At 63.1% G+C, this 10048-nt stretch overlaps 3 protein-coding genes across 3 annotated transcripts; all 3 read right to left on the reverse strand.

Annotated features, from left to right (window-relative positions):
* Positions 1-274: 274 nt before the first annotated feature.
* JCM10292_004012 (fungal specific transcription factor domain-containing protein) lies at positions 275-2920 on the reverse strand (the record flags this gene model as incomplete). The annotated part of the gene is made up of 10 exons (XM_076649205.1): positions 275-422; positions 481-665; positions 733-900; positions 955-1165; positions 1226-1573; positions 1634-1800; positions 1855-1945; positions 2134-2261; positions 2320-2504; positions 2563-2920. The coding sequence occupies 10 exons, from the start codon at positions 2918-2920 to the stop codon at positions 275-277; spliced, it is 1989 nt and encodes a 662-aa protein (XP_076505215.1).
* A 736-nt stretch (positions 2921-3656) lies between these two features.
* JCM10292_004013 (bifunctional nucleoside/nucleotide kinase/histidine phosphatase family protein) lies at positions 3657-6055 on the reverse strand (the record flags this gene model as incomplete). The annotated part of the gene is made up of 14 exons (XM_076649206.1): positions 3657-3694; positions 3763-3835; positions 3943-4039; positions 4106-4335; positions 4416-4580; positions 4648-4872; positions 4938-5005; positions 5084-5156; positions 5269-5459; positions 5563-5618; positions 5700-5712; positions 5798-5854; positions 5922-5960; positions 6049-6055. The coding sequence occupies 14 exons, from the start codon at positions 6053-6055 to the stop codon at positions 3657-3659; spliced, it is 1332 nt and encodes a 443-aa protein (XP_076505216.1).
* A 698-nt stretch (positions 6056-6753) lies between these two features.
* JCM10292_004014 (uncharacterized protein) lies at positions 6754-9626 on the reverse strand (the record flags this gene model as incomplete). The annotated part of the gene is made up of 11 exons (XM_076649207.1): positions 6754-6768; positions 6835-7107; positions 7170-7245; positions 7326-7408; positions 7479-7558; positions 7663-7746; positions 7825-7910; positions 7972-7995; positions 8073-8421; positions 8496-9453; positions 9600-9626. 11 exons carry the CDS (start codon positions 9624-9626, stop codon positions 6754-6756), a joined length of 2055 nt encoding a protein of 684 aa, XP_076505217.1.
* Between the last annotated feature and the right edge of the window lie 422 nt (positions 9627-10048).

Genomic DNA, 10048 nt, shown 5'->3' on the forward strand with positions numbered 1-10048 from the left:
TCTGGCTGTACATGTATCGTTCTTTTCTTGCAGTGCATTCCCCCTTCTGCTTCCTTCCGCTGCCACGGATGTACGGAAAACTGCATTGCTCGCTGTTTGTGAGCGAGACGCTGTGAGGCCTGAGGTGCAACGCTTGTAACTGTTCGCTTGGGATCGACTGACAGGTCGCGAGGACGGCCGCTATCGTTGCCGTGCCATGCAGTGAGACTAACGGTCCTCTCGAAAGCACATGTAGAACGGCCGAAAGGCGAGCAAAAGCAGCGATGAATTACCCCTAGAAGCCCTCCATCCCCTCACCGTTCAGCAAACTCTCCAACGTTGCGCCTGCGGCAAACGCGCCCTCGCTCGTCACATCGAAGCCGGTATGAACCATGCCCTGGAGATCGTTCCACAAGGTTTCCCACTCGTTTGCCGTCGCGCCGCTGTGGAAGCTGTGAAGTCAGTAGCGCCCATAGCGTTGGAGGCTTGACAGCGACGTACAGCGCGACAAGCGAAGTCGACTCGACCCCGCTGGCGAGATCGGCCGGCAGGAAGAAGGGGATGCCGTTGTCGGCAAGGTCGTCGTTCGTGCCGCCGACGTCCAAGCCTGCTCGCTCAGGAGCGACTCCTGCTGGCGCATTCCCAGCTCGGGGCGGCGTCAAGATACGGGCAATGCGAAGCGATTCCTGCAGTGTGATGACGAGACTGTCAGCACTCGGGCAACTGTTGTGTGAAAGCTGGAATTAAGCACACTTGAAGGAGCTTCTGCTGTTCGGTCGAAGCTGCGCCGTTCCACTGCGCACCGGCCTGGAGGGCGTGCGAGATGACGACTTCGATGTGCGCGCGGTCCGGCGCGTCGAGGTAAAGCATGAGGTAGACAAAGAGGACAGTGAGACTCGCGAAGCAAAAGTAGGCAGTGCTCTGCGCCACATAGTCGTCAGTGCATGGTATGGACTTGGCGTCGACGGGACGCACCCAGAATGTACCGCTGTACGAAGCGTGGTCCTGCATCGCCACCGCCGTCTCGGCAATCCGCACCGCCGCATTCACGCAAGCCTGCACCTCTTGCGACGGGACGGCGGATCCGCCGGCACCCCGTAATCGCCCGAGTAGCTCGTCAAGCAGGTACGAGCGGTACATGAGCAAGTGGATGAAGTGGTACGCTGAGTGTACGCGATGCCGTTGCCTGCAGGGAACGGCGGCGGTCAGTGTCGGAGCCAATAAAGCGGACGAACCCCGTACGCACCGCTCGAAGATGTGCGGAACTTGTGCGAAAGGCTCGTCGACGGCAGCAGCACCTGCCGCGGGCTGGAAGAAAGCCGGCGTCTCCTGCGCCCACTGTGCAAGCTCCGCCTCCAGCGCTAGTACATGCGCCGATCGCTCTTCCGGCGTGATGCCCCTGGGCGAGCCGAGGCAGCGGATGGCGCGTCCGAGCGTGCGAGAGAGCTTCATGTTGGCGAGCGAGCCGATGAGGATGCGCGACTGTTGCGAAAGCTCAGTTCGGAGAGCCGAATTATCTGGCACCTTGAAGTACGGCTGCGAGATGTCACGCTCGTCGAAAAGGACGGGGAGACCCAGTACCGCCGAGAGATGCCTGTGCGGACAACAATCAGTTCTTGCCCAGGAGGAGCGGCTCAGGGCATTTCATAGGCACCGATCCATCATGAAAGCGCTCCAGAAGATCCGGCGCCGCTTTTCGCGCTCGGCGGGAGATGTGACATTATCGGCGCGATGTAGTCCCAGCATGAGCGCGAGTCGAGCAGCCATGCCGAAGGAAAGGTAGGCCGATTGGAAGCGCGAAAGACCGAGGAGGAAGTGCGTCTGCGGGAGCCCCCATCAGCGGGCTCAGCGTCAGAAGAGCGAAGGGCAACACACCAAAGCAAGGTGAATCTGTACAAGCGTAATGCGTAATGGGAAGGACGGCAGAAGAGCGACCTGTCTCTGCGAGGCGTGGTACAGCTTGACGCTGCAGGAGCTCCGTGAGCCAAGGTCTCGAAGGCTAGGTAAGCAGAGGAAGCCTACGCGCGGCTCGTCATCTCGTGTGGATCCCGCTTAGTCCAGGAGGGCGTCCACAAGCACCTGTATGGTGTCAGTACGAGCCAGACTTCGTGAGCGCGGAGTTCATGCAGACGGGCCGCAGCTCAGGAGGCTCACCCGATCGCCATCAGCGCCAAGACAAGTACGGTCATCTCCGTATCCTCCTGACTTGCAGGGTCGTCGTACAGTCCAACGGTTGCCTTGGTGATCTCGTCATCATCCACGAAGCGGTATGTTGAAGCAGCCTGTAAACGAAGGGGTCAAGATGAGAACAAACGCCCGGCCTTGCAGAGCTAAACGCACGTGGTCGAAGTAGCACCGCATATAAGCGAGTCCTTCGGTGCGCGATGGCATGAAGAAGACGGTCGAGTCCTTGCCCGATTCGAGCACATCGGTGCCCTGCTGCAGCCGGCCTTGCGGAACAGCGCGCAAGGAGAAGATTGAGGTGAGGTGGCGGCGGATGCTGGTTAGGAAGCCGGTCGGGTCGGCTGCAAATTTCGTCAGGCATGGGGTCGACAGCAAGGAGGAGCCGATTGATGACCGCACCTTGTGCCTGCGACTCTTCCCCCGGGGGTACAGCAGCTTCCTCCAAGTCGCTTGGCGTAGCACCTGGTTGCGGCTCATTCGCCATCGCCCTCGCTAGCGAAGCGAGCATTGCCTCATCTGCGGCGGAGCGAGGCGAAGGGCCCGTTTCTGCGGGCGCCGCCGGGAGGGCGTGCGCATGAAGCGCTGGCGAGGAGAGCGGGCGAGTGGACGGCCCAGCGAGCGGTGGAGGCGGTAAGATGGGCGGCGCAAGCGGGTAGGTCGGGGGCTGCGGTGCAGTGCTGGTCGAGGCAAGCGAGTCGGCGGCATCGTCGAGGTCAACGGAACCAGGGCTCGTGCGCCGCCGCCGCCGGTCGATCATTGTGTAGGTGCATTCTGTTGAGCGTCGGCCGTGTGCATCATCTTGCGGTATGGCATTAAATGCGCGCACCTTTCCTCCCGTTCCGCGTGCAGTGCCCGCACGGCTCGAGCCCATCGCACTTTCTCTTGCCGGTCCGGCACTGGTCGCATGCTCGTGCCGTGTTCTTTGCTCGCTTCGAGGGCCTGTCGGCCATGCCGCCAGACTGTGCACGGTGTCGACGGCGCGCGGGCACGAGACGAGCGGTCGGCGGCAGTCGATGCGGACTGCTTCGAGCGGTCCTTGGGCGCGGAACCGTCCAAGCACCCACTTTTCAGGCGTCGCAGATGCTTAGACAGCTGTCGAGCACCGTTGTCGGCGTTGTCTGGTCCTTCGCGATGAGGGCGGCGGGACGAGGCTGGCGGCGATCCGCCGACGCGGCGCGTGGAGTGCGCAGCAAGAAGGACCGGACAAGATAGCTTCAGAAAGCTTGTACCGCGCTTGAGCAAGCACGCGGAGCGGGTGTAGCGTGCCAGAGAATGGCACGACCGCGGAAGGGTGGGGACCGCGGCGAAGTCTCCTGGGCCGCCTTTTCTCGCACTCTAGTCCAGTCTCCAAGCAAGCAGAGGGACGACACAGCACGCCTGATGCGACCGGAGAAGGCATTTCGACAGCGAGGCAGGGTTACAACTGATCTCGTCCTCGCACATTTGCGCAAGCCGTACACAAAGGGTATGGACAGCTACAGATTCGCCCGTCTCTACTGCCAGAAGAAGTGCGTGTTGACGCTGATGCCGTCTGCGACGCCAGCTCAGACGTCAGATGGCACAGCAAGCGAGACAGCCGCAGGAAGAGGCGAGACGCACATGCGCTGGGCGTCACTTGCACGACGTCGCCGCGGCGGAGCTCGACCCTCGGAATCTCGTGCGGCGTCATGCCCTGCAGGCGGCGGGAAGTGGAGCACGAAGGAGTCGAACAGAAGACGTGGGGAGTCGAAGGAAGGTCAGCTCGCTCAGCCTCGCACGAGGATGTGATGCACAACGCACCTGCAGGTAGGCCATGATGCAGCGGATGACCGAACCGTGGCCGATGAAGAGGATGTCGGCGGGCTCGCGCTCGAGCTCGAGGATGACCGGTTCGAGGCTGCAGTGCGATCACGACGCCGTCAGTCGCGCTCGACCGCAGGACAGTTGCAGGAGGCGAGCGCACCGAACACTCAGGTCGTGGTAGCTCTCGGCGCGCGGGTAGCGGTGCGCGTACGGGTCCGTCTCGGACCGCTTGAACTCCTCGGGGTACTTCTCCTTGATCTGGTCCGGCGTGAGGCCGTCGACGTCGCCCGGGTTGAGCTCGTGCATCTGCTGCCGCTGGATGACCTTGTAACCGAGCTCGGCCATGGGCCGCGCGGTCGAGATGCAGCGGCGGCGGGCAGAGGTCCACACCTTTTTCGCGCGCGCAATGTCAGCACGCTGCAAAGCCGGTATCGCACCGTCGCATCCGGAGAGGGCAGCACGTAACGCACCGTTAGTCTCCGCTCGTGCGCCCGCTCGCCCGACTTGACCCGTTCCTCGAGCAGCTCCCTCCGCTTGGCGACGATGAAGTCGCGCAGCTTGATTGCGTACTCCTGCCCCTGCGGCGACAGGTCTGCGTCCGCCTTGAACGATTGTTCGACGACCGACTGACCTGACTGTATGGGCGCTTCGAGTCAACTCGAAATTCGAGGTGGAAGGTGAGGAGCGGAAGGGAGGGCGCACCCTGGCGAACCAGATCGTCCGCTTCTTGTGGTGCACGTTCATGAGGAAGAAGACGATGCGCGACTGGAGGTAGCCGCGAATGTTGTTGACGACGAGGCGCTCGCCAATGTTGTAGATTTTGACGAACGGCCCGCCCGACGTTTCCATCGTCTCGTACAGCTTGGCGTGAGCGGCGATGCGGCGCATGTAGTCCTTGACGGCGTCGTCTGGGTTCCATCCTGCGTACTTCAGAGGAGAGGGGACGTCAATTTGACGGCTCCAGATGAAGAAAGGGGGCTGCTTAGACGCACGTCTGGCGAGCTGATCTTGACCGAGCGGATGTTGGCTTCAACGATGTCCTCGCGGTCGCAAATGTTCTCTGCATGCACCAAGTGAGAGTCAGCATGGCCGTCAAGGCTCGAATGCCGTTGTCGGCGACGAAGACAACGAGACGGACCGATGAAGAAGACGTTGACCCCTTGCGCCTCGAACTTCTGCCGCAAGGCTATCCGCGCTGCCTTTGTTCCGTTCTGTTCGGCAGACGTACACATTAGCGGACAGCTGTACCATGAGGGTAAGGCGGGCCTTCGGTGGACGAAGACACGTTGGCCAGCCAGAAGTGCACTCGGCAGCGGAACGCACATTCGCATCGTAGATGGCGACCTGGCCAATATTGTCTTTGAAGTAGCGCGCAATCTCCTCCTCAAGCGTGACGCGGATCTTTGTCCGCAGCTCGTCCGTCTCGGGCGAGCGGGCTTGCGGCTGGAAGTAGTCTGGGGGGAGTCGTGCCGACGGGCCGAGCATGCGGCGGCGGTGGTCACCGAGGGAGAAGACTGCGCGTGCGAACGTGTCAGCGCGAGCTCACAGCAACACTCTCGGCAAGCTTGGCGACGAGGACAGAGACCGCGTCAGAATGCCTGCTGTGCTGCGACTCACCCTGCGTGCGCACTCCGAGCCATCGCAGATAGCGCTCGACGCTGCGGGAGACATGACTGCGGGTGCGAGCATGTCAGTTAGCTTGAACGGAGGCGACGCGGCGCCAAGGTGGGGGAGAGGTCGGCGAAAGAGCGCACGTCTTGCCGCGAGCTGCGATGGCAACGCTGTCAGTGCTGATCGATGCGGCTTCACAGAGCCTTCTCGTGCAATCGCAACCCTTGCAGCCTGCCTGCACCGAGAGGACGAACGCGCTCACCAGGCAACCCGACAAAGACGAGGAGGATCTGACCGGCTGCGGGCGGTCCGAGCGGGTCAGTCGAATCCCGCTACGAGCACCAAGCTATCGCAGTCGAGCTCACCGTGCCAGAGTCGGCCGCTGTCGGTCTGATAGAGCGGGGCTGCAGTGCGAGAGATGAGGCCGTCAGCGCTGCTCTCGCTCAAGCTGAGGAGCACAGGATGGGCCAGGCGGGAGAAGCTGGAGCGCACCAGCCATCTCGAACCCTCGGACGACTGGCGAGCGGCGGAAGAGGGCAACGTCGGCAGCAGACGTCAACCTGCTCCTTCCCGGCGTCGCTCTTTGGCCTCCTGCGCCTCACCGCAGCACCGCCGAAGCTGCTTTCGAGCTGTCCAACAGTGCGCAGAATTTGACTCGGTCGAATACCGGCACTGTCCCGTCATACGTATCCTTTCTGGATTCCACTCTCCGCCTGTCCCGCGCCGCGAGATGCGATGACCGGAAGCAGGCGAGACTGCCCAGCCTGACGTCCTGCGCGACCCCCGTGTAGACCGTATATTCGCATAGGACGGATCACGATACCACGCGGAAAGTCCGGCTACCTACCGAGTCGGAGAGCGCTTGCGAAGCTAGACGAACTCTTCACCATCAACTCGTCTGCATGACTTGCCTGAAGAAGGCGTTCAGGAAGGCAAAGGCGGTGTACATCACAGGCAGGCAGAGTCCGTCACGGCATAGGCAGGGCGAAAGACGGCAATCGCGGCTGAGGGGGTGTAGGGGGGAGGAAAGCGGTGCTACGGAAGATCACGGGAGGGGCATCAAGCGTACTTACTGCAGCGAGGGGGGCGGAGAGGCATACATCACAGACGGGGAAGGAACGGGTAGTCGGTGCGGAGTGGGGCATGGACAGCGGGACGAAAAAGGCAAAGCGGTGTGCGAACGATGCGAGCGGGCGATTACGGGTAGACGGCCTGTCGCAAGGTGGCGCGTCAGTCGCGATGCCCAACCAGAGCAGGAAATCGAGGGAAGGGACGCACTTCGATGTCCTTCTTGTGCTTGGCCATGATCTTCTTGCGGTCAAGCTTCTGCGCGGCCGTGAGCAGGCCGTTCTGCGGCGTCCACTCCTCGTCGCTGAGGACGACGCTCTGGAGCTGCTCGAGCGGCTTGAGCCCCGCCTTCTTGCCGACCTGGTTCAGGCTCTTGAGCACCGCGTCGCGCACGTCCTTGTTGTGCACGAGCGTGCCGAGGTCGCCCTGCACGCCGAGCGACGACGCGAGCTGCTTCAAGTTGGCCTCGTGCGGGAAGACGACCTACAGAGACGCTCATTGAGTCAGCTGAAGCGGAGGAAGGCAATTCCCGAGGCTAGACGCACGGCCATGGGGCGATTCGCGTTGCTGTCGGCGTGGACCATGATGCGCGCCGAGTACTCGCACGAGCCGTACAGCGACCTGTACGTCAGACGTCACTGGCCAATCAGTCGGCTGCACAGAGTGGGACAGAAACACTGTCAAGCGCGGGTTAGACGCACTCGAGGCGCTCGAGCGCGATGTACTCGCCGCCCGCGAGCTTGACGAGGTTCTTCTTGCGGTCAATGACCGAGAGCGTGCCGTCCTGGACGAGACAAACAGAGTCAGCTCCGTGCCAGTGACTCGCGAAGTGCAGCGAGGGAGCCGGGTCGCACCTTGTTCCAGCGCCCGACGTCACCCGTCTTGAACCACCCGTCCTCGGTCCACGACTCCTTGGTGAGCTCGTCCTGCTTGTCTGCGAGCGACAAAAGTTTGCGTCAGCACAATTTCACTCATCGAGATGCGCGCGCGGCCGAAGGGGCCGATTGCGCGACCGGCGAGCGCGAAACGCAAACGCACAGTAGCCCTTCGTGACGCTGGGTCCGCGGATCCAGATCTCGCCCTCGGGGTGAGTGTTGGTGCTCTTGTAGCCCGCGTCGGGGACTGTACGCGATCAAGCCACAACATCAGCTATGGTCCGGTCTTCGCGAGCACGCAGAGCCGAAGTGGACAAGCGCGCACCATCGACGAGCTTGACTTCGCACGAGGGGACGGGGACACCGACGGTCGAGTACTGGTGCATCTCGGGCGGGAGAAGGCAGCACATGCTGGAGGGGCAGACCGGTCATCAGCTCCTATACAGGAACGGGCGCAGAAAGGGGAACTTACGCCGTGCTTTCGGTCATGCCGTAGCTGTGCGCGTTGACGAAGAGCCAGATGTCAGCACTCTGCACGCGCCAGTCAGGCTTGCAACAGCGTCGTTGACGCACCCCTGGATGATGAGGACGAGCGCGATGCTGAGGAACTCCTGCGTCTCCTTCGAGATGGGCGCACCGCCGCTGAGGGCATACTTGAGCTTTCCGCCCGTGCCCTGCTTGACGGCCTCGAATACGACCTTGTCGGCGATCCCGCCGAGGATGCTCCCGCGCCCGCCGAGGCGCTTCATCGACACGCCGAGGTCGAACACCTTGCTCTTGAGCGCGCCCGCCGAGCGCACTTTCGACACGATGCCCTTGCGGATCGTCTCCCACACGGCGGGGACACCGACCATGATGGTCGGCTGCAGCTCGCGGATGTCGCCGAGGCAGTTGCGCACCGACGCGTCCGTGAGCGTCTTGACTGTGAGTTGGCACGAGCGAGTCAGCACACGTTCCATGGCGCACGACGATACGAGGAAAAGGGACCAGACGCACCGTTGCCGTAGCCCATGCGCGCGCCGACGTACATGAAGCACATCTCGACGGCAAACTCCATGATGTGGGCGAGGGGCAGGTAGGCGATGTAGGTCTCGCCCTTGCACACGACGTGGCCGAGGAGCTTCTGCACGGCGCCGATGCACGCGACGACGTTGGCGTTGGTGATCTGGACGCCCTTGGGCGGGCCGGTCGACCCGCTCGTGTACATGAGGCACGCAATGTCCTCGGGTTTGGGGATGTGCGGCGCCGACGGGTGCTCCTTGCCGAGCTGGACAAACTCGTCAAAGGTGTACACCTCGAGCTTCTTGCCGTCGGCCGAGGGCGGCGTCGCCTTGAGCTTGTCGAGCGCGCCCGCGGGGATGTCGCTCGCGGCGCCGTCGTAGACGACGACGCGGAGCGAGGGCGTCTCGTGGGCGACGCTCGCGAGCGTGCCGAGGAGGGTGGCGTTGGTGAAGATGCCGTAGCCCTCGGGCTCGTTGATCGAGTGGCGGAGGCCTTCTTCGCCGAGCGAGTCGTACGCGGTCGCGAACGTGATGCTCTGGCTCGCGCAGGCGTTGGCAAAGACCTGCCAGCGCGGCGAGGTCGAGCTGTAGATGTTGAAGACGGTGCCGTCGGAGCAGCCGACATGGCGGAGCGCGCCGCCGACGTCGGTCACGCGGCTCTTGAAGTCGTTGTAGGTCCACCACTTGTACTCGCTCAGCTGGAAGTAGTTCCACGTCTTCGTCTCGGTCGTCTCCTTGCCGCCGACGAGCTTCTTGACCTCCTTGTCCTCGCTGATGACCTTGATCGTGTCGCGCCAGCCGAGCGCCTGGACGTTGCCAAACTCGCTGACGGCGTGGTCGAGGATGTGCGCGAGGACCGAGATCTTGCCCGGCTGTGGCGACGAGATGAGCTCGTCGGGCGAGACGAACGAGCGGCGTGCGCGGCCCTCGCCCGAGGCTGCGGGCGGGCCGACCTGGCAGACGGCAAGGTTGCAGTGTTCGAGAGGAATGCAGCGCAGGTGGCAGGGCGGCGAGTGAGGCGGGAGAGGGGCGAGATTGGGGCAATGTGGGGACGTCAGCGGGTTGTTGAGCGGCGCGGAGCAGAGGGCGGCGGGCGCACCTCGACCGAGCCCTGCTTGATGGCCATTGGTAGGGAAGCGGAGTGGTAGTGCGAGAGAGCAAGCGCAAGAGTCGCCACGGCGGGCGGTAGCACGAGCTAGAAGCGGGCAGTAGCAGCACGCAGCGCAGACAGGCAAGCCGAAGCGAAACGACGGCGACGCGCGCCGCGACCCCCTCTGGACCTCGCCGGCGTGACCAAGGCCCGCTGCCCGTCCCGCCCAAGGCCAAGCCTGCACGCCCCAGCCTTCCCTTGCAGGCTCTTAATCTCTCGCGTTGGCCTGTACCTCGCCGATCAGGGACCTCGAGCCCGCGAGAAACGCTGCCTCACCCGCTCCTCCTGCTCTCGCTTTCGCGCGGCGCCTCTACGAGCCTGCCTCTTCGCTCTGATCACTCGGCCGCTCGTTCACGCTGCATGCAGCTGCCTTGAGCATGGTGCAGGCAGGCGAGACT

The sequence above is a fragment of the Rhodotorula paludigena genome (assembly GCF_050403205.1).
Source record: "Rhodotorula paludigena JCM10292 DNA, Rt_paludigena_JCM10292v1_ctg22, whole genome shotgun sequence".
Taxonomy (NCBI): domain Eukaryota; kingdom Fungi; phylum Basidiomycota; class Microbotryomycetes; order Sporidiobolales; family Sporidiobolaceae; genus Rhodotorula; species Rhodotorula paludigena.